This window comes from Camponotus floridanus, unplaced genomic scaffold, assembly GCF_003227725.1.
Source record: "Camponotus floridanus strain SB8 unplaced genomic scaffold, Cflo_v7.5 scaffold61, whole genome shotgun sequence".
Taxonomy (NCBI): domain Eukaryota; kingdom Metazoa; phylum Arthropoda; class Insecta; order Hymenoptera; family Formicidae; genus Camponotus; species Camponotus floridanus.
In genome coordinates, this window is record NW_020229781.1 from 715,423 (window position 1) to 740,346 (window position 24,924).

At 29.3% G+C, this 24,924-nt stretch overlaps 2 protein-coding genes across 3 annotated transcripts in view; one reads left to right on the forward strand and one right to left on the reverse strand.

Moving 5' to 3' along the window:
• LOC105254464 (dipeptidase 1) overlaps positions 1–14,562 on the reverse strand; it is a 101,756-nt gene extending 87,194 nt beyond the window's left edge. The window contains exon 1 of the mRNA XM_011263147.3: positions 13,950–14,562. Within this exon, the coding sequence (XP_011261449.1) occupies positions 13,950–13,955 (6 nt within the window). The 5' untranslated portion in view covers positions 13,956–14,562. The remainder of the gene's footprint in view (positions 1–13,949) is intronic.
• The window catches only part of LOC105254463 (low affinity immunoglobulin epsilon Fc receptor), a 155,683-nt gene that overhangs the window by 27,726 nt on the left and 103,033 nt on the right, over positions 1–24,924 (forward strand). Inside the window, exon 1 of one of the 2 annotated variants that reach the window (XM_025413163.1) lies at positions 24,248–24,511. The exons of the other annotated variant lie outside the window; for it this stretch is intronic. The gene's annotated coding sequence lies outside the window, so the exon portion shown is untranslated. Of the gene's footprint in view, positions 1–24,247; positions 24,512–24,924 lie in introns of those variants that run through there. 2 annotated transcript variants of the gene reach the window in all.

Here is a 24,924-nt window from a genome sequence, read left to right on the forward strand (position 1 = left end):
TATAAAATATCAGTTTCAGAAAATTTGCAATATGATATTTATCAATCTTTTATAATTATATTAATCTTTTATCATTTAAAATGAGGGAGATGTGAATATTTAATATTTTATTCCTATAAATTATGGCAGATTAAACATTTAGATATTATATAATGGAGTAAAAAAAGGTAAATGAAAAATCTAACACGGAATATAACAGAATTAAATTACAAAATTAATGTATATATACAATGTAAAAACCGTTATAAAAACTAGAATATTAAAAATTATTAAAAAAGAAATTGTTAAAAATAAAAATTTAAAAAAAGAAAGATATTACAAAATTAGAGTAATATTTGAAATAAATAGAAGATAAATAGTTAGAAGATAAATATTTATATAGAAAGTATTTTTTTATTTTTTACATAAAAATTTTATATATTTTATCAATTTTGTGGAGATAAATTTAAAAAAAAATAATGTAAAATGAAACGTAGAGAGAGAAAAATGGACATTAATTATAATAAAGATGTAATATTGATTTTTATAATTACACTATTAGTCATTTTTATAATAATTAACAAGTTTGTAACAAATTTGTGTTTATAAACAAATTAATTTTTATTTGATAAAGAATATAATTATATTGTACATCACACAATATTTTTCAGTTATTTTACGTATTAAAAGTGATTTACACATAAAATTAATAAATATTATACAATAAATCAATGAGCTTTGTTATCATCTATCACTAACAAATCAATGACACATAAATCTTTTTTACATCGGAGCAAAAAATTGGATACATTTTATTCACTTGTTGGAGCAAGAGATCAAGCAAACTCGCGCGTATTTCAGGATATATTTAGAGAATGGAAAGATTTGTAGAAGTGTCGAATTATAAAAGAGCTTCGATTGAATACATCAGAAATTTTTAAGGTGAGGAAATAAATCTTCATCTGACGTTTTCTCTTCAAAGGTAATGGATGAATCTCGTGGTCTTATCTCGTGGCAAATTTATTACTTTTACTATTATAGTGAAGTACCGCTATCACGACTGTGTTTGGTAAATATCTTCAAGTGTAGAATCTCATTGCATTGCGCATTTAAATTAGGCGATACGTATTCAAGATCGATTTACGACATTCTGTTTAGACGACATTGACAAAATGTTTGTTATATTGCGGTAATGCGTACCAGCTTTCGACAGATCGTAAATCAGACAACATTGAACCATGTGAGTTTTCTGACACAAATCGCGAAAAATGATATAGCTATCGATTAATGGCCACATTCACAAATTCATGAATTATTCTTTGAGAAATAGAAGTATCGATCTGTTTTTCTGGATTTTATGCAGTATAAAAGAGAAAAGAAAAGAAAAGAGAAAGAAAAAGAGAAAGAAAGTGCTTTAAACAGAAAAAATTATTTACAAAAAATGTATAATATAAATAATTATTCAAAATGCTTAATAAAAGAATATTTTATTTATTTATAGCAATATTTTTTATAAATTTATATATATATATATATATATATATATATATATATATACATACAATATATATTGTCAATATTAATAAATGTTACTATGTATGATTAGTATTCAAGTATAAATAATTATTTGTTTTTTTTCTTTTCCTAATTTTTTCTAAATTATTTATTTTTAACGAATATTTTAATATATAAATAATTATATATTTAAATGAATTGCCTCAATATTAGAGGAAGTTGTAATAAATACTCAACAGATTTTATCAAGTTGCCATTGATACATCTGCTTGAATATGAATTTAGATAATTAATCATAATAGATAATTTTGTAACATTAGAAACATCATATTTGAATATTTATATTTGAATATTTGAATAAGAATATTAATTTGCGGTTTGATAAACGATATGAATCAGCCGCAGGCGTCGCAACTTGATCTCGACAAGAGTGCTATTAAATTTTGCATTTTCTCTTTCCGATAAATGCTAGGAACAAGCTCGTTATTGCGGTTAGATGATAACACTGTACGAATGATTTCGATGAGAACCTTATAGTTTAATTAGGTTAGCTAAAACTTTGATGGCACGGAAACATTTCTACTAACAGCAATCGATAGTCGTAAATAACTGAATTTTGTTCACGCTATATATTAGTTGGATACCTCGGGGAATCCGCTGTAGTGTAATAAAGCATATAATTTTTTAAATTTATTATTCGACCTTATCTGAACTTATTTAATAAAACAAGACAAAAGACATTCTTGACATTCTTTGTAATTTTTTTCTATATAATTATAATTTTCTGTATAATTATTTTCTGTATAATTATACATAATACAAGAATTATTCAAATTTATTTTTGATCGTGTGCTCTTGAGATTTAATTTTAATAACATGAAATAAAACAAGATATTAAATTTAAAAGCAATAATCTTTTCAAATTATTTCTTTCTCTTCATATTTTATTTAAAAATTTTTATAAATCATTAGATTAATTACATTCGAATTAATATTTAAGGATCAATCATTCTTTATATAAAAAATCTAAATTAAATAAAAAAGTATAAATATAAAAATTAATATACGTTATTGTAATTACAAAATTTATTTTATAAAAGACTTTTATATGTATTACACACACACAAACATACACATGTACACACATATATGTATTTAAAACTCTTATATTTATTTTCTAAAAATTTTCTGATATATCAGCGTTTAAGCAATTCGATTTAAGGCAATACGATTTCAAGAACCGATCGATCGTTCAATAAAGCATCAGAAGTCAGTTCAGAAGCTTGCACGCTCGCAGGGATTATAAATCGAGACTCGATAATGATCCGTAATAGATGGTTTCCCCCGTTTTGAAACGGCCGAGCCTGCAAAAGTCGCTTGAGAGACGTGGTATAACGATTATTCATGCTTACCATCTTTCTGGACGTTTCGCGAATTAAGTCCTTGGACGTGCCGTGAATCTCGAGATCGCCTGGGATCGCATCATGCCATTCGATCCCGAGAAACAGTATGTCGAGAAAGGTTTTAACATGGAAATTCGATTTCAAAGTTTGATTTCTATTTTTCGATTACTTTGCATGTGTGTGTGTATGTATGCGTATGTATGTGTTTGAAGCCACGATATTAATTCCCCCTCTTCTCTCTCTTTTTTTCTTTCTTTCTCTACCAAGTATAAATTCATATAAGGTTAAACTAAAGAAAGTAAAAATAAGATAAAAAAATAATATTAATATAATGGCAAAAAAAATATAAAAATTGGATATAAAGTGAAATATGTATATAATCTAGATATAGAGTGAAATATGTATATAATCTATAATCTATATAATTTATGTGCATCACACATTAAAATGAATATAAAATATTTAGATAAACTTATTATATAAATTTATTAATTTTAATATAAATATAAAAGTAAACGTAATCTATGCTATATAAGTGTATCACATGCTTTTCAGAGCTCAAGAATACATATAATATAAATATATGTCTCTTATATATACATATATTTATTTTCTGTTCCTTAAATGCCAATAAGACATTGATATAAGCCATTATATGTATGTGTGTGCTTTATCGATTTTGCTAAGAAGAATTAAACTTGCTTTATTATAAAAATAAATGCATAACTATATCACATTTTGTACATGTTGATATTACAGTATTTTCCATCATTCTGAGAGCGCTATTAGGAAGGTATACAGACTTTAATTTATTTTTTTTTATATAAAAAATATTTAATACTTTATTAAGTCGACTATATATCTGCGCTGCGGCAGGTGCGATATCATTTCGTTCAATTACAATTGCGCTTAAAAAGTTTCTCATCAATTGAGTATCTCGAGCGTGCGATCGAGGATCGATCGATCCATTAATCCTGCCAGCTCCTAATCCGGGATAACATCGGATTCTCGTGGTAGCGGATAGAAAGTTTCGCCACCGGTATGTTACGTGCAGCGCGTCTGCTTTTGATCCTGCAGGTCGCGTCGCATAATTCATGAATAAATAAGAAACAACTTTTAAAACAAGCTGACTGAAAGACGCACAGAGATGACGACAACGATGATGACGACGACTCGACGGAGTTGTAGGGAGGACAGAAGAATCCTGGAAATCCAACGACTCCAGTTGCTGTCTTGCTTCCTGTGTGACCCGCAAATCTTTCTTATTTTCCGACCTCCTTTCGCCGGAGTGCACCCACTCTCTGACCTTTTCGCCTGGCTTCCCCTCGTTCTCAATCCTTCGCATCTTCGCTAGTCTCTCTCGTTCATGATTCCCCGAGAGGATGGCTTCGAAATTTTCATATATTATGCAAACATCGTTCTCTTTGACCCGATGCTCTTTTATTTTTGTTTACTCATCCGTTTATTCCCGCTGTTTCATTTCGCATTACAATATTTAGTACTTTTGCTTTTCAATTCTGCATCTGAATTGTGTTTTGCTGTAACTATTTTATTCGTATTTAACAAGTGCGCTGATGGTGGTTCGAAATCAGGACCGAAACATACATAATAAATATATTTTTAGCAAGAAAGTAGAATGTGCGCACCGTTTACAGTTCGGCTTTTAATTAGCTTCTATTTCGCTGTAACTTGCTTTAATAATTGACAATGTGAATTTTGCATTTGTTTCAAAATGTCATCATTATATATAAAGATAATCTCTATATATCCGTATATCTCCTTTTAAATGGAAAATTTTCTCTTATAACAATCAAAGTGCAATATGATAAACATGTAGAATATATTAAGTTGTTTCTTGATTTTATTCTGCACTAATAATATGTTTAAAATAATATTTATACAAATATAATTAATCAGTATAATCAGTATAATTTAAATCAATATTTCTTTTTCGTCTTCAAAAATCTCTAAAATTCCCTCATCAAGCAAGAAATCTCGTTACTTCAATAAAGTCGCATTACTTGAGTTGCACTCATTCTTTTCCGAGGAAATCAATTTCCGCGAGTAGAACGAGAGCTAGAGCTATATTTAAATCTTTATCCGCATTTGTTAGCAAACTCGACCGTAACCTTTCTCGATATTTCTCAACCACGGTCGCCGATTTAAATGCAATTCACTTTGGAATGGTCTTCGCGTATTTATTATCTCGTTTTTCGTGATCAATTATTATTTTTTGACTAAGCTACAGCGTTCTCGCCAGCTTCTATATCTTTCGATCGAGTTTGTGCAGCGTAAAATTAAAAAAAAAATACAATACTTGCCACACTATTATATATACCTTTCCATTTAATGTCATTTTTCGTTATTAGTTTCGTTTCTGCCTCTTGCGCTTTCCTTTCTTTCCTCAGTCATAAAGAAATATTTTTCGACCACTGCACATAACTCGCTAAATCATTTAAACATTTTAATGGAAAAAAGTACCGCTCAGCCATTTTCCGTAGCATGTCCATAATTCACTCACAAGCGATTTGAAATTTATATTTCATCGGGGAACGAAACTCGCTCTTCTCCCCATACTATTTTTGCAACTATAAAACAGAAGTTTGTTTCGAATCATATTTTTCGAGAGATAATGTAAATAATGATTCTTTACTTAATCAAATCTGAAGTTCTTTTAATCTAAACTAATTGTGATAGTCTAAACTAATAAGAAAATTAAAGAATAAGAATAAGAAAATTAAATAAAAGAAATAGGTTCAAAAATAATAACGGTTGTTAAGAGCCAAAAAATGACTAATAAGAACCGAGGTGCGATAATTATAGTGCAAGAATAAATGTATATATAATAATAATAATATAATATATACATATAATTAAAGTGCAAGAAAAATTTTCTTTGTAATATAATAAAAATAAATTTTTTTTTACGCTCTAATTATTGTCCCTCAATCTTTATTTGATATAAGAAATTATAATAACATACACAATTTTACGATAATTCATTTCTTTTTTGTAAAAAAAATATAATTGAGTAAATAATTGAGTAAAAAAATTCTATTTCACAAAATCCTAGGCATTTATTATATATTATATGAATTTTTATATTATGTGATATAAAAAGTATAGTTAGAAGTATAGTTAAAAGTAACACAAGAATATGCTTTCAAGTAAAAAGTATGGACATTGTAAAAAGAACACAATTTATAACATGTTTCATATAGAACTAATTTTTTGCAAATATTTGCTGACTCTCAGCGTATCTTTTTTATTTTTCAATCAGAAATATAAAATATATCAAAGCATATATCAACTGTAGTTGAGAACATACTAACTTTAACGTAGTAGATATATAAAGTGGAAAGAAATTGAGAGTTATAACGCTACACTCTATCTAAATTTAAAAATAGCATAGTGGCGTTTCTCCTTTAGTTTCTACTCATGGTCAAATGGAAATAGAACTATTATTTTTTCACGAAGATAACAAAGATTTCCGTTTATTCGTATAAAAAATTATTATTAATTATTGCAATTTGAAATATTGAAAATTTTGATTGACCTCAACTTGCGAATTGTATATAACTATAATAATAATAAAAATATAATACATAATACATATATTTAATACATAATACGTATAATAAAATACAATCTTATACCGTTTATTTTATGACAAACTATATTGTAATATCGAAATATAATTTATTACTGATGAGTCAAAAAATGTTTGACCAGTTTTTGGGAAAAATAAAAATGATCATGAAACACATTACATTCCAACGTTTCTCATTTTTTAAATGTTTCGTGGATGTATAGTGCTTTAATATCTCTTCGATTAGCTCTCTAATTGCCATGGGTAGTGATGGGGCTTTCGTTTAAGCGGAACGCTTATAAAGCGCTACGAAAACTTTTGCTGCGCCCTAGTTCGTTACAGAATGCTTATGAATACTTTGTAAGAAGTAGCGGGAATCTCTTAATCCTTCCCCACTTGATACTTTTCACGTGCCACGTTCGTACGAATCTTTTTAGTCGATTAGCGTGATTACATTAAACATGCAAATCCACCAATTCGACGACTTCGACGATACGACGGGCAGACAACATACTTCTCAGGTTGACAACCAATTTCCCTCTTCTCGGATTTGTCGTTAAGACTTTGTATAGATGTCAAATAATCGGAAAAAAAGAAAAAGCCCGAGTCAGCATTCCAGTTCGAAATATATATCGCGGAAATAAAATAAATAATGGTTGGTACATATTGCACGTATAAACGGAAAAGTATGACAGTAAATAAATATAAAAACACACACACACACACATATATTTAATTCTAAATATAAATATCTTGTTATTTATATTAAGATAATTAAAAAGAAATTAACTTGAATTATTTGCAAAGAAAGTAATAAAAAGCCATTGAAAATTGAAAACAAGATCAGAAAACTACAACTCTACTCTTCTACTACTACTCTTCTCTTTGTAATCGTTTCTTTAGTATTTCATTTCTTCATTTTTCTGCAATGGATCTTCGTAAAATTTCTTTCTCTTATAATTTTTTTCTTTTGCCTTAAGAGATATATGACTAACATTACGCATAATTGTCATATTTGCGATCGAAATTTTGAATAAAAGACTCGTATATTGGTTTCATTTGCGCTGCATTTGAAACGGAGATGTAACGGCAGAAAATAGCCGACCGCGAATATAACAGAGTATAATTTTGGGCGACCCAATTCGCCGAAAATGTAAGAGGATTATGAAAACGCGTCGCGTTCGCGAGAGTCTGAATGATTATTTGCGCTCGTGCTGGCGAACCCAAATAAATTACTTGCGGTTCCACTTGGAACGCCGCGCCGTGTCGTGCCGAACGATCGAATGCTAGGTTGGATTGTGTCGTAAGTAGGATTTGTGAGTTATTACAGTATTACAAATCCGCGTCATGGATTCGCCAGTAGCTTGTAGTACTCTGAAGATATCGCTTCGCTTAGATACTAGCAATCAGAAATATAAATTATACGAGATTGCAGATATTAAGCGCGATATGATATATTTTGTTGTACTTTTATAGAATTTATATATAGAATTTATATATGGAGATAAAAAAGATTCCAACAATCGATGTGCAGATTATTGTAAAATGCAGATTATTGAGAATAATTATATTTAAATAATTTTTAAATAAAATATTTTATAAAAAATTTTTTCATAAAATAATAGCAGAGATGATATAAATACGTAAAATATATTTCAATGAAAAAAATTAAATTTATTATATATAAAATAATAATTTTAAAGAAATTATTACAAAGAAAATTTTATTTAAAATAATATTTAAATTTTATTTAAAATAATATTTAGTAATATTCAAATTTGTTAATAATTTAAAATTTTCAAGCTTTTTCCCATTGATTATTTCAAATATTATTTCTAAACCGTTTATCGAAATGTAGTTCGCAAACGTACTCTGCAACATAGTTTCGGAACAGGTTACTACTCCGTGACGTTTCCAATCGCTTGAAAGAACACTTTGACGCCAGCACCTTGTGCGAAGCAACATATCCGGTGAGACTAGAATTTCAAAGTTTCTCAATTTACGGTTTGCCCCTATAACCACTCTAGATATGTTAGAATCCCTTTACATGCTATGTATAATTAGCCATCCTCTCTTGATTTTCTTCGCTTATGCGGGAGATCAAAGATTATTTTATGTTAATCAAGCAGCAAGAAATTTTAGTGATTTGTGAATAAATGCGATTTGATTTTTTCACTTGTTTGTTTCTTCTTCGTTGAATTAATATTTTAAATACATATATTTACCTTTTAATAACACACAATAATGAATACTAGTAGAAAGTGGAACTGATATTTTCTTTGGATTCTCTTTTCGTATCGAATGCGTTTCTTATCGTATTTACGATTGTATCGATCTGAACGGTCTAAAACGATACGTGGATCCTTACGTAGCGATTTTCCAGTTGTAGATGTACTCTGCTCGTCTCATTCCTCTTTATGATGCATTCGGCGCGTGTAATACCTCTTTCTATACGTGTCTGACATAAAACCTACCTGGATGCAATCCATGGCAGCAGTAATACCGACATGAACAAAACGCAATACATATGCTAACGATATCGTCGCGCGATTTATGGACAAGCGATACAAGGTGTTCCGCTTAAACCGGCGGTTGTCAGCCAAGTGTGTCTCGATGGACGGCAAGTATGGTCGCTCGAATGGAAAACGGAGATTTCGATCAACGAGGGAATACATAATTAGACGGCCGACATTGTACGAATCGCGCGACGCACTAGATTATCGATGAGATTCTCTTGTCAACTAAGTCGTCAAACATTTCTCTGTTCGGGCTTATTTATTTTATCGATGTTATATTTTATCTGTAATTATTTATTAATAGTGAAATTGCATTCATGAATTTATTGCTGAGTCATTTATTTTACCATCAATTTTATTAACTATCTTTTTTTGTTCTTTTTTGAAATATTATTTTTTGAAATATTACAGTCATTAAATGAAAACCATTAGGTATTATATAGAGAAAAATCATTCAACTTTATATTATAAAATTTAAAAAAATGCGGAAAAATATGTATATAAAAATATATATAAATATATCTATACCTTCGATTAAATATATAAATTCTTTATTGATTACAAATTTTATATATGTATATATCATCAATATTTTATTCATTGGTCATAAATCGACATTTTTGCTAACAATTATTTAAATGAAGAATTAAAATTAGTAAGGATTTTTAAGAGATTAGTAGGGTTTTGTAAGAGATTGTTGAAAACATGATTCATTGATAACGTAAAATGACCTAATCATTGGTTGTGCATTTATACATTTATGCATGAATACATTATTCAATTTGAATATAACAGTATTGCTTTTGAATATAACAGTATTGCTTATACATAACAGCAGAACATCTTTTGAAACTCGAATATTGCGCAAAAGAACGTTTCCTAAATTGTTAGAATTGTTCTCTCATACGCGCTATGCATACCATAAAATTTTTAATTTCGGTTTTAGTGAAATGCTCTTTTATGGGTATGATAATTATTGTTAATAACGATATAGGCGCGATACAGGCAAATGCAAGTAATGTAATAAACTGACTTACATGCATATAGAACTATTCTCTATTTCTGCTTTGTCTAATTACCGCACGTTTATTCGCATATGCGTATGTATTTACATGTTGCGTTTAACATCATGCCTTGTATTACATTTTTTGTTCAATTAACTGATTACGAGTTTTGTAATATAATTAATCGAACTATTAGTTATAAAATGCTATACCCATATTCAATATTATCAAAATATATCGTTTACATTTTTCTTCCGAAAATATTATAGATATATATGTATATTCTACAATATATTATTACTATATTAATAATTATTTTATTATATTGATAACATAAAATAATTTATCTGCAATAATAAATAAATTATTTAAAATTTACCGAGAATTAAAATCCTATTAATTCTGCTCTTCATTGTAAATTTGTTAGAATAAAAATTTTGATTTTATGTAAATAAAATAAATTATTTATATTAGAAAAGTGTATGTGTGTGTATGTAAAAGAAAGATAGAGAGAGGGAGGGAGGGAGAAAATGTAAAATTTAATTAAAATAATTTGATTTAACTTTAATAATAGTTGAAAACTTTTATCGATACGAGATTTCATTTAATAAATTTTTGACATTTAAATTCACAGTATTTTTACAAAGTATTGAAATAAACTACTTAAATTGATTTTAATTATTTAAATTAAATATCATTTATTTGATTTTAAAACCACAAAGGTACAAAGCGAATTTCTTTTTCGATAAAAAAGCATTTTTTATGATATGTTCGATAATACATATATTCGAAAATTTATTTCCTGTTTATAATTTCTATAAAATAATGCAAAAGATTTGCTTTACGTAATTTATAGACTACTAAATTTGAGTTATTTCAAAAATGAAAAATATATAATACAAATAACATAACATTATTGTGAATTATTCTAATTATTTCAGAGAATCAATTGCTGTTGTCTATGATTACGCGATACAAATTATATACAATTAAATAGTATTACGTTGATTTTAACGATATATGCTGAAAGCGCGTATATTGTTTATGTGTACGCTTCTCAATACATACAGTTTTAAATATTTTCTTCAAAAACACATTTTATAAATTGCACACTTTACACGTTAGCAAATAATTTACTATGGATAAAAAAGCAAATAATTAAAATTATATTTTGTTTGAGATGTCAAAGAAAAAATAATTTTTGCTAAATGCTTGTTTAAAATTGAAATTTTATTTTTTCTTTTCACAGAAAAATTATTTTAGTTGAAATGTGATTTTATTAAATAAGAGAAATACGTACGTAAACAATACTAATGTGTGTCTGTTAATTTCACTTCTATGTAAACGCTTGCAGAATGTTGTGTGGTCGTGCTCTGTTGGTTGTAGCAACGCTATCCGCATACAACTCCAATTTGCATTGCTAATATAAATATCAAGCTTGAAGCACAAGATAACCTAGCAGATTCCAGCATTCATCAAAGTCTGAGAGCAGTTGCTGATTACGTTCTTAATTGGCGGTTTCTTACCTGTGTGTTTCCCATTTTCGCATTGTTTCACGTATTCACGGATCACTGGAAAGTGCGAGACTATTTCCACTTTAATTTTAAGCACATTTGCAAAATCTCAACAATAAAAATAGAATTGCGATTATGAGAAAAGTTGCTTTCTATAAACGATATTTAGCGACGTAGAATCAGAGGTACTTGAAGCTCTTAATTCACCGCTTAAAGTTTTTAAACAGAATTTTTTGTCGGACGCGAGATATGCAATTTATCTTGGTGGATACTTCGGTTTTTTTCTTGTCGACACCTGTCCGGAACTTTCCAAAATTTCTCACGCCAACTTGAAGCTTAAAGTGAAGTATGCCGTAAATGTCTCTCAAACATTTTTCTTTTTTTTTCTCTTTAATCTATACTTGAAACTATCAAGAGAAAAATCTTCGGCAAGTACCGACGTGTTAGCCGTGCAAATAAAATTTACCACCCAAGTTTGCGGCCGAATTTACCTAGTACGCTTTGAGTTTCCAAGTTTATCATAGTGTGCATCTTTTAATAGGCTCGGATAACAGTTTAACATTACGGTATTATGGAGAAGATGCAGTTAAGAACCTCTTTACATTTTATAATAATCTATTATCATTTCTGTGATGACACAGATATATAATTATACATAAAAGATTAATAAATTAGTAAATTAGTTTAATTATATATTCGGAGAGCATAAAGTTTTAATTTTTTATGCAATACGTGAATTATGTAGAATGTAATTTAAAAAACTCGTTATTTAAACGTAATTACATTATATGTGTATTTTTAATATATGGAATGTAATATGAAAAGATTATTTAAATATTTTGTATATAAAATCTAAAGAGAATGAAATAAAAAAACAAGGATTATATTATACGTGCAAATGAAATTATAAAATATGCTCAAAAATTATGTTAGATCTCGTATTTATTAAAATAATACAAAATTTACGCATCATCGATTAAGTCATTCGCGAGTACCATAGTCAGGGACACTTCCCAATTGGAGTCGGCTAAGTTAGTGGAAGTTATGCCACGCTGCGCTCCAACTACCATGGATGGAAATTCGCCCAGGGGTATTATGGCGTTGGTGTCACGGGGTCGACAGACACCAGAGAGCTAACCCACTGTAATTCTCCAGATGATTTTAATCCGTTGTCATTTAAATCATTCCTTATTAGAAGTTTTGTCGCATTTGAACATTTCATTTAACTTGTTCCATAAAGGTAGTTAAAGACTGACATTACTCTTAATTAGACTTCTTGAATAAATTTTCTAAGTGTTGGTCGTTACAAATCTTTTGGAAATATCTGGGGTCTGTCAACAAAAAGAAATACTTCAACTAAAAATATATTTTATTATAGTAAGGCCTTATAGTGTCCACGATATATCTATTTTTCTTTGGCGCATCCCAATACATACGCCCAATATATACGCTAGTGTACATTTTCAATTAAAATAATTTGTTACTAAATTTTAATTAATTAATTGTAGAAATTAATTAGCATAAAATTATTAAATTGTGTTTTAGAAATTGTTTCAAAAAAATTCTATTTTGCTATGTGATCGCAATTGTAACTTTTTATGCTTTGCTCTGGAGATAGATGATACATTTTAATAAACAGACAATACAATTATGTAATGATTAACATATTATTTATTCATTCTATGATTATAATTATGAAAATTTTTTGTTGAAAAAAGTAGAAATTAACAAGGCAATATAATTTATTTATAAAACTGTAATTTAACAATAGAAAATAATGAGATAAAATTTACGATATCTTATTTTTAGTACATTTTAATCTAATATTATATATTTGTTTGCTTAATTGAAGATAGAAAGAATAATGTACGTATTTATAAATGATCTCTTACATAAGATAATATTATCTCTTCTAAGATAAGGAGATTAATAAAAATTATATAATATATATTATGCATTTCTCAGGTAAATATTTAACACGTATTATTATTTGATACTATGTGATTCTCGTAAACTGTGCACAACAAAGTGTACAAAATTATATATATGTTTTAAATTGAAATAAAAAATAATTTTGTAATTTTGCATAGATAATTGCAATATTATAACTTAAGCTAATAAATATAGAATTTTTATAATACAATTTCTGAGAATATCTCAGATAAATTTAAATTCTTCTAATCGTGCTACCACCTACAATACATATTTTTGTTCTATATTAATCAATTCACAAATTTTTATTTTCGACTTGCACATTTTTGCAAATACTCCCTGATCTGCATTTGTTCTGTAGAGTTTCGAGTCGTGCAGAAACTTTGCGAGATAAAAAAGGAACTTCTCGAAAATCAAAAATTAAAAGGAGGTAAAAAAGGAACTTCTCGAAAATTAAAATAATTAGCAATTATAAAAAAAATTACAATTGCACTCACCCTCATGGTTGAAGTCTCACATGGTCCCACCGACGCTGAAAAACACCTTCAGTCAGCAGTGGGTTCGCGTCTGTCACCCATCCGCCATACTCCGCTGTTGCTCGGAAAAACAACCGATGGGCGTCACTTGTTTTTGCACAAGACAATTTTCACACTCGATCCCGACCTTCAATTTTCGATACCGCAATCCTTGATTCAAATTCTTCTTATACGTCCAAATTTCACGTTCAGATATTGCATCTAATCTTTGCGACCGCTTATTCAATTGTTACTTGACATCTTGCAAATTATTCGGAGTAATTGTTCTAGCTAAATTGTTAGACAAGTCAGATATAAGTTAACCGAATAAGTTCATGGAGGATATGAGCAACCGTGAAGAAATTTGCGGATTAAGAATTTTTATACAGTTTCAATGAAACCTTTCTTTATCATGTGTTCGTGGAGACAGCAATAGAGAATATGGTCTGTCGAAAGCTCGAACGCAAATTTAGAGATCTGCGGAAACGTGGTTCGCGGAAACTCTCTCGCACAGCATCGAACCGAGCAAACGAACAACCGGGTTGATGCGAGGTCGTGGCCCGGCAGCCGGCGACTGGCTGCTGCTAGAAAGCTCGCAAGCTCGAGCCAGTCGGTCTGGCTAGGCGCAAGCTCCCTACTACGCGGCCTCGAAACACCCAAGCGAGCACAACGCCGCGCATCTATCGCCCACCCTCCGCGAGAGAATTTCTTCTGGCGAGTCGCGTCACCGAGGAAAACGCTGCCAGATATTTGGCAGCTTGCGGCGCCTTCAAACTGCGCAGAGTACATTCGATTCCTGTCTGTTTTTATGAGATTGAAAAATAGAAATTGTTTAACATTCGATATTATTTTAGTGGAAGTACAAATTTCATAATATAAACGTATGAAAATGATCTTTCGTTATCACAGTTAATATGAAACATATTTTGTTTTATCTATCTGTTATATGTAAGATTGGATTTACTAGAATTACAACAATTTTAATCTCTTACATGTTATGAAATTTTAACTTCTATTAGACTATATTAGAACATTATCATTTTTCTGATTAACAAAAGAACAAGAGAAAGTAATGAATTTTTTCTGAAGTTTTTTTATGCTTACAGAATGAATTACTTTCTCATGAAGTGCCGATTCCGCATGGATGAACCGAATTTAATCCGTCGCGAATCGCCGTTAATCGCGAAAGCTGATATCGATATTAATGGCAGCGCGGATATAATGCTACATTCGTCGATGTTCCAATGATTGATCGATAATGAATTACTCCGCCATTTCCGGCTGCAAGCGTATATTAGTCGATTTTATGCATCATTTCTTTTAATTTTATGTAAAATGGAAATACATTATTTTGATCGAAATTTTTCTTGCATAAATTTCAATAATAATTGTATACATACAAATGAGTTTACTTTTTAGAAAATTAAAATTAAAATCTCAAATGTCAAATATAAAGAAGACATGTTTTTTTTTTAAATTAAATTTATTCAGAACAAGAGTGATGATAATAAAATTTTTGTTTTTGATTATGTTTTAAAAAATTGATTTGTAAAAATTTAATTTGTAGAAACTTTATTCAATATCTTATAAGTAATATCTTATTCAATATCTTATAAGTAAAATTAATAATAACAGTATTTCAATTAAGAGAGAAAATTCGCGCTTTGAAATATAGAAGAAAATCAATCGTAAAAATAAAAGAATCAACAGCTACTAGACAGCTTAGTAGATCTATACTTCAATTTATACGTTAAGATCTTTTACGATGCGCACTGATATATATTTCGCAATGGCATTTGTGGCGCAAGGTTTACGACAAGCATAAAAAGTTTTATCGTCGATCGCATTGTCATAGGAGATGTGTCTTCGATTCGGCGAATGTGAAAGAAAAGGAGAGAAAAATGAAGGGACAAATTTTCTTTAATTATTCTTGACGAACCGACGAAAATGCCACTACGTTTGCAAGCATAGTTTGCGAGCTCACGCTTGTGGCGAACCTGAGCACAATTGTGGCACTGCGGATGGCCACAAAGTGCTTTGATAGCGTGAACGCGAAGCTATGCAAGCTGGTTCATATAGGTGAAGAAGGGACTCGGACATCACTTTTACTTTGCGCGTTTTAATTAATTCGCGCGCAAAAACGAATTCCAGAAGCGCGCCAACACGAGGCGGTCATGCGCGAGAACGCTTTGTTCGTGTATTTTTGGAAAAAGGTTCTCTATTTTGATCAAGGAAATATTTTGAATAACAATTTACTGTAATCATTGAAAAAAAAATCAGGTTAAATAATTATCAAAGCAATGCTTTATGTTATATGCGATATGTTACAAGAAATTTTAGAGATACATATGTTATTATAAGTAAAAGAAACATTGAAAAGATTTTATTATATATATATATATATATATATATATATATATATAAACGTAAAAGACTTTGTTTAATATATATACATTTATAATAATTTTATTTAAACAGAATGAAAATACTAGAGAAATATGTTTAATTAAATATATTATCTGTGTAAAGTTTTTTTTTTAACGAAATATAAGTTAATTCTTCATAGCTGATAATATTAAAAAAATTTAAAAAGAATTTATTAAATTATAAAATATAAAGTTACTTTTGAAATTTCAAAAGAGAAAGTTGTCCTAAAAATGTTATATTTAAAAATATATATTTCCCTTTTAAAACAAATATTTGTTTGAACATAAACTTTAATATATTTTAATTCTTTCTATATTAAATTTAATATTAAAAATATAAATATTAATAATGCTTTATTCATTAAAAAATATGTTAATATTTTATAGATTTTATGTATTCTTGACATGTATAATGTAAAATATTTATTTTGGTGAAATAGAAATGAATTTTACAATCATGAACATAACAATTAATCGGATAATGAAGATAAAAAATATAAAGATACAAGTATTTTAAAAATTTTTAATAAGGTACGAAGCACAAGAATGCTATGGATATTCTAAATAAAGGATCGCGTGCGATTGTTTAATCATCAAACAAAATAATTCAAAATAACGATCAATCGAATGATACGGTCTTCGTATAAAGCCGTGTAACGTTTATTTTGCTCACGCATGCGCACACAATTCGACAAAAACAGGGTGTACTTTTAATTAAAACGCAAATGCAAAACAGTTCCTTTTGCACACGTTTTATTATGAGAAATCGTCGGATTGCCAAATGCGTTGTAATTTTGCTTGCGTTGCGTTTGCCGTACTAGTGATAACCCTTTGCCGCGTTTGCCTCCTCCTATGTGTGTATTTCGAACATATATTATCCCGCCAGTTTACGCGACCTGAGGCAAGTGTCGTTACACGCGAGATTCGTGTCTCTCTCTCTCTCTCTCTCTCTCTCTCTCGCTCGCTCTTTCTCTCTTCCCCCTCCTCTCCTTTCTACACACACATGAATCGATATCACGCGTCAGTTAGTCTCTAAAACGACGCTTGTCGCAATTATTGTTACTCTCCGGGCTAAATCACTTATATCATTTCCTATTTATGTAAATTATTTGCTTTCTCGCAAAGATAATACACGTTGAGTTATAGAATTTTTAAAAAATTATACATGCATATTTCGATTTTTGATAAACATCCGTTTAAACATAAGAGTTTTCAAAACTATCTAAAAAATTTATTATTATTCTATTTTTCAATATTTTATATATTTTTAAACTACTTGCTTAAAATTTTTTATTTTCAGTTAATAATAGTTTTAATTACATGAAGTAAATTTCACAAAATTACATTACTTATTGTGTCATTATTCACTTCATTACGAGATCAAATGTTCTAATATTTTGACAATTAACAACAATATTAAATTCTAATAACAATGAAAGTATATTACAATTTTTTAAAATTAACTCTTAAATGCATTTTATAGGCCTATAAGATTAGCAGAATATGTGCGATTTAATAACATGTGAAAATGATGCTATATTTAATGATTAAACATCAAGTTATATTGGAGTATCGAGTGAATCAATAATTATGAAATAATCATTTGTGATACATTATCAGATCGCGAAATTTTTTAATACAATAATATCACGAATTTTAGACATTAGGATCGCATCATTACATTAATTGACGTCTGGATTTTTGGAGTAATTAGAGTGCTCAGATTAATCATCCGAGCAAGCTTAAAAAAACCAAGAGATAGCTCATCGATGTTCCTTCTTGGGACTTTCAGCCTTCTAATGTCTATTAATCTATCTTGTTTTGGATAGATTCCAGCATTCGTGACACAATTCTTAACGATGTCTTCGATCATGTAGTCCTTCAGATTGACAAGCGACGTTTTAGTTACAAGATCGTAAGATAAAATTTCGTTCTTTCCTTTACATTTTATTCAACTTTTGCAATTGCCAAAATTCTACGCTTAAGAGAATAACAAATGTGTAATATTCGCCCTGCGTATTAGTTTATGAATTCGTTTAACGTAAAGCGTAAATGACGAAATGAAATGATGAAACGAAACTACCAGAAATGCGAAAAACCCACCCCGACAATGCGACTTAAATATTCAAATTACGACATTCGAATGCAGATGAGACCGCAAAAAAAGAATTCGCGGAAAGGCTGGGGATGTTCTTCTCGTATTTTGTGCGTATACGCGTAGCTACATGCAGGTCCCCGGATGACATCCAACTAAATTTTTATTCAAATGGTTGTTTTAGAACCACCGAAACTTTTTCTCCTTGTTATTTTCCCTCTTTGTTATTTTATAAATATATTATGTAATATCTCGTAATCGTATGTCACAAAAATATGTCTCGATTCAATGTTAACATGGTATACGGGATATTTTTAAACATGTGCGGTTTTCTCAAACATAAATCAGGTCTTTGTAATAATATATATTGTTCGTCAAGAAATCATTTTTATGTATTACATAATAAATAAAATTTTACTGAATTTATTGTTGGAAAAAAGTCGATTAATGACTTGATAACCAAAAGGGGAATTGTGTTGCAGATATTTATATTTTGAATAAAAAGAAATATAGTGTACATTTTGGGATTGTTCGAAAATGTAAACTTGATGTAACAACGTCAATGCAGCAACAGGCGTTTCCCTCGCTTGACGTAGGAAGAACTATACCGTTATTAAAATTCCCTGACGCTAAATGGACGTCGTCCCTTCATAGCAGCTTGCTGTCATATACAGCCCTATTGTTCGCAATTCGTAACGCGTTTCGTGAGCGCTATTCTCTTTGTTACATCCTGCATCATTGCAGGTCATTGCGATTTGCTGTCAGAACGTTGGTTTTACGACAGATATAATCAGGAAGATTCCCGAACATCCGTTCCATGACGATTTGTTTGACTTTTTAGGATACACGATCCTGGAAAGAGCCCGAGAATATAAAATTTGTAAAACAAGTCACGTGTCGCTTGCCAATAAATTCGCAGCTTTCTTCCGCTGCGATAATCAACGAACAGCGTGTCGAAGGACGATGCGGTACTGTCTCACATTAAAGTTTCATAGAACGTTCCGCAAAGCAGTGAAATAATTTTGTTGTTAAAGTGTAGTCACGTGACTATTGCGTCAGGAACACCTCATATGGCAAGAGCCGCAATAAATGTTGATTCATTTTGAGTCTTTCTAATATGAAAGTGCTTTAGCAAGTACTAATCTGAAGATAAAATGGAGAAAACTTACATTTTTTAAAATTAAGTTAACTTAGTTCTCTTTTTTATTTGTCTGAAAAAAATTACATAAGAGAAGCTATATGGATTTGGAAAAATTTTGGGGAAGAAAGAAAAAGAGAGAGAGAGAGAGAGAGAAAATTCGAGATATGGTGAATTAAATTGAGATTTAGGTCATGTAATGTACATTGGTAAAACTACCGAGTTAGAATCCTAAGGGATGTTTCTCGCATTGTGAATTCTGGAATGATTATTTTTTATCTCTTTGTATATCTTTAACGTATACATAAGGAACTTTGTTCGTAGCAAATATTCCGAGTTTCTGCAATCTCATTCTACGAAGAAGCTCGATCTTTCCGGCTCGATCATCCACTGTGGGAAGGTACGAAACTCCATTAGCATGTTCTAGATCCCGGCGGGTCAAGCATAAGATTCTATGAAAGAGATAGAATAAGAAAGAAACAGAGAGAGAGAGAGAGAGAGAGAGAGAGAGAGAGAGAGAGAGAGGGAGGGAGGGAGGGAGGAACATATATATATATATGTATATATATAGAACAATCGATAAATTCAAAACCCCCAGCGGAACATCTATGCGAAGGGAAAAATACATCTAAAATCCTTGGAAAAGGAACAGAAGAGAAATTTTTTTCTTTTAATAAAACGAATTACTAATCGTGCTTTCGTTTATCTTATAAACATTTTTTTCGCAGCATTCTTGATTGAATTCAGCGCTACGAAGCTTTGACTTTTAATTGACTTTTTTTGTAGAGTTATGGCTATAATTTTCTTATGATAAAAAAGTCTATGACATATATATCTATGACACAATGAATAATGCACATAAAATTTTATTTTATCAATTCCGAGTTAATCTTTCGAAGCTCACATTAATGATATCAAATAATATTTAAATTTTGCAAATATTAATTGCTGACAAATTTATTTTAATATACAATTTTATATATTTGCAAATTGTATTTGATTTTTTAATGACTTCTAACCACTTTTTGATTAGTGCACAATTTCTTCTGAAATATCCTATTGGACCTGCATGTTTTTCTAAATCATCCTATAACGACTGAAGATTCCTGGATATCACGAGCGCATCATCTGTCAGTTAACTAAAGGGTTATCCCTAAATAGAGAAAAAAATTCCCTCTCCCTTTTCTCTTTTAGCGAGGGCACGTTCCGTGAATGCTGGCGCACGCCTGTGGGACCGGAAGAACGCTTTAAAACTGACACGGCCTATTTGTCTGCGGTGACCCCAGCCTCTCTGACAACATGCCGCAGCATTTTCCTAGCTGCCGCCCTCTTTTTCGACATTTTTCAGGATCTCTTCTTCATCCTCCGTTTTCCGTTTGCCTTCCGTCTTCTCCTTTTTTGTCTTTGGCGAGAAGTAAAAGCTAGTCGCGGAAGTCCTTTCAGGCTTTTTTCCGCAGGCGCGATTAATGACACTCGTTTTCTTCTTGGATAGGCGAGCGGTAGGAAAAGGAGAGAGTTGGATCGTCGAGCTTATTTCTACGCAGTTTTTTTATTGATGAACTGACAATATAAAGTGTGCAGCGATTGAGGTCGAATATAAATCCAGCGTGGGTGTAGAATATTTCAGAATTCATTGTCAATTTATTTGTCACTGCGTCGATGCGTAATTATTTTCGATATATTACAAAGTAAAATATTAATTGTTCATCAATTTAACTTCCTGCAGTTTTATATGCCTTTTAAATAACATATTGTATATGTTTTATATTTGCTTTCTTTTATAAAAATGTTCTATCTACCTCTGCTTGAACAAATATTTAAGAAAAGGAAATATTTAAACAAATTTAAAATTAAAAATATAACATAAAAATATTTAACAAATTAATAAATAGATAAAGAAATTAGATTCTGTAAATTAGGCTCTGTAATGTATTAAACAACAATTCGAGAAAGGAGCGATTAAGAGCCACCGCGGATGGTAGTGCGTAAAATTTTTAAAGATTAGTAATTCGCGAAAATTAAAACGCATGAAAGACATATATTTTACTTGGTGCATTAACCAAGGTATTACGTCTCTTCAGGGGGGTAAAGAGAGGTCTTATAGTATTCTCGAATTGAGAATCTATATCTTGATTAATGCACCAAGTAAAATATATGCATATGTCTTTTGTTTTAATCCGCGGTGGTTCTTAATCGCTCTTTTCTCGAATTGTTGTAAAAATATTTATTTATTTGTTTTTCGCTTGTTTAATTTAGATAAATGAAACGACCCACTTTTCGAAGGATATTTATTTCTACATTTTTATAACAAAGCGATAAGAGATCACAGTTAAATTCTTTGCATACCGTTTGTAATAATCACGCGAGATGTTATTCGAATGTAACGTTGCCTGAATAGGTTTATGCGTCTGCTAATGGACGACGTGTACACGGAATTACATTCTAGGAGTGTAATGCTAATAAACGGCCGATCAAATGAATTAGTGCGGTAATAACGGCGCAACAAAGCGCGCTTGCATAACGAAACGTCATTCTCGTGAATGTAGAGAAGTCATTAATTAATCAGGCAACTCAAGCTAGTTGTGGAAATAATTTTGGAGATATTATCTAGCTTGAGTAACATCGTTTGTTTAATAGATTCATCAGCAGCTTATATATAATATTTTTCTCTTTTATCATAGATAGATATAGCCTTTTTATTATATAAAAATTTCTTCTTTGTGATATTTATACCATATTCTTCATACCATATATAATTTGTGAAAAATATTGTAGCATACGAAGGAAATATTTTTTACTAAAGCATTTATGTATATATTTTTATTAACATGATATACAATATTTGCATATGTATATATTTGCAAGGTATATTTTCAGATACACAAAATTTCTTAAAGCATAACATGTATCAATAAATATAATATAATTATAGTAATTAAGAATAAAAAGAATTTAATGCAAAACATCATGGTGCTGCTATAAAAATTAGAACCAAATCAAATCGCTCTGTAATAAAAAAAAGTTATTATTAACATTCAAAGATTTTGTATTAAATTTAATTAAAATATAATCAAATATGTGAAATATTATAGGAGCATATCAAGTTTTTTTATATCCACTCTTTTTATTTATAACGAATGGATTAAATTTATCCTCTTTTGCCCTTTCAATAATTAAAATTTGCTATCAAGTGATTCAAAATAATATCAATTGATTGCTAAAATGTATATGAATATCTGGATTATAAAATCAGAAACAGTTAATACTAATAACTTTGTTATTACAGTAAGTTTTTAATAGCAAATTTTAAAATTACAGATATATATTATTTATTCATTGTTAGATTAAATCTACTTTATACATAAAAAAATAAAGTTTTTTGTGATTTTATATTATGAAAAATATATAATTTACTATTATCATTACTTTTTTTCAAATTATTACATCCCGAAAAATGTGAAAAGTTTTAATAAAACAAGGAAAAATAAAATAAGCGACAATATTCACAGTAAATTGAGAGAGATTCATTTTATATATTAATTTATTATTATAACAAAAAAAATTTTTTAACGTTAAATAAAATTATCTCTTTCCAAAGAAAAACATTAAGGTTAAAAATTTGGCGAAGCGTAAATAATAATATTAAATTAATTTATAAATAGTTTTCTAAGTAAAATCAAATAAATTTTGTTTTTTAAATAAACATTAGATATTATTTTATTTGCCAATTTATCAACATTAATTTGAAATATAAGGTACAAAATATTTAACATTAATTTCTATTATAAAATAATCTATAAAATATTAAATATTTCGAGCTTATGTATGTTTGACTTTTACAACGTATGGTATATTATTGTTATCACAGGCGCTCGGCGTGTTGTCGATCATTTATGTGGCGACACTCGAGCAAGGTAGTAGAGACGTCATCAAATTTCTTTTCAAAACGCGATCGCAATAAATGTAGAATAATTCTATAATTATAATAATTAACATTTAATTAACTTTCGATTGTACTATGACGATGACGTTTTATCATATATTTTCCGTGATTTATTTATTTATTCATAATATCGACTAGGAATAGAAGTGCGTGATGGAGATCAAAATTATAAATTATTGTTTTGAGATTTTTACGGATAATAATTATTTCTCTTATAGTATTTAATAAATACGAACTACATTTCGATATCTTAATTTTTTTCGCCGGTTTAAATGTAAATGTTTTATTCGCATTGAGAACATATAATAAAACGCAAAAAGCAGGATTAAGTGTTTAACATAATGAAAGGTGATATATCAACCGCTTAATTATAATAATTAATTCTAGAAACGTAGTATATTCATTACATATATATTTTAGATTTTAGTAGAACGTAAAATATTTCGGTGAATTAAATGTGTTCGGCCTTGACAGTGTGTAGCGCGCTATTTACATTGGTTGGCCTTGTTATCATTCGCTCGGCGACACTCGAGTAACAAAGTCATGGTACAAAACGCTCCGTATATTATCGAATTCTTTTCAGAAATGCGATTATAATAAATATCGAGGCATAATTCTGTATGATTACAATTAATGATTAATTAATTTTTGATAAACGATGTAAAACTGTATTGTGAAAGTAAGATTATTCGTTGTGTTTTTCTCTTCACATTTAATCCTTATTCGAAGTTACTCATCGACTCGGAGCTCGGAGTATGATTCTTGAAATTCGGGAGTGCCGTGCAAAGTGTCGCGCGTTTAAATGTGGAAGTGTAAAGTGTCGAGTATTTAAGTGCAGCTCTTCAAAATGTCACTGATCTCTTTCCTGACAATTCTAACAATCTCAGTGAAGGAAGAAATCTAAGAGGAAAGGCGTCGGGAGCATCGGCAGAGCAACTTGGGGTATGTATTTATTATCTATTATCTATTATTATCTATTAGTTTTATCAAAATCATACATCATAAATCATACATATGTAAATTCAATTTATTTATTTAAATGGTCTAAACAAGGGAACATAAAAAAAGACTTTTATATAAATTTTATCAAAGTTTCTATTTAAAGAAAATAGTTGAAAACAAAATTATTCCATGTATTTATCTACTTATTATTGTACATATCAGATATAAAATATGTGTGACATACAATAATAATTTTTTGAAATATTAGTTATTTTGATTCTATTATAATTTGTGGATTTTATATGTGTATGTGTTAAAGATTAAAGTAGCTCTAATGTCATCAACTTTGCTATTGCGCATCATCGGTGAGTTATAAACTTTTATTTTATTTTGAGATAATGGATTTATAGAGA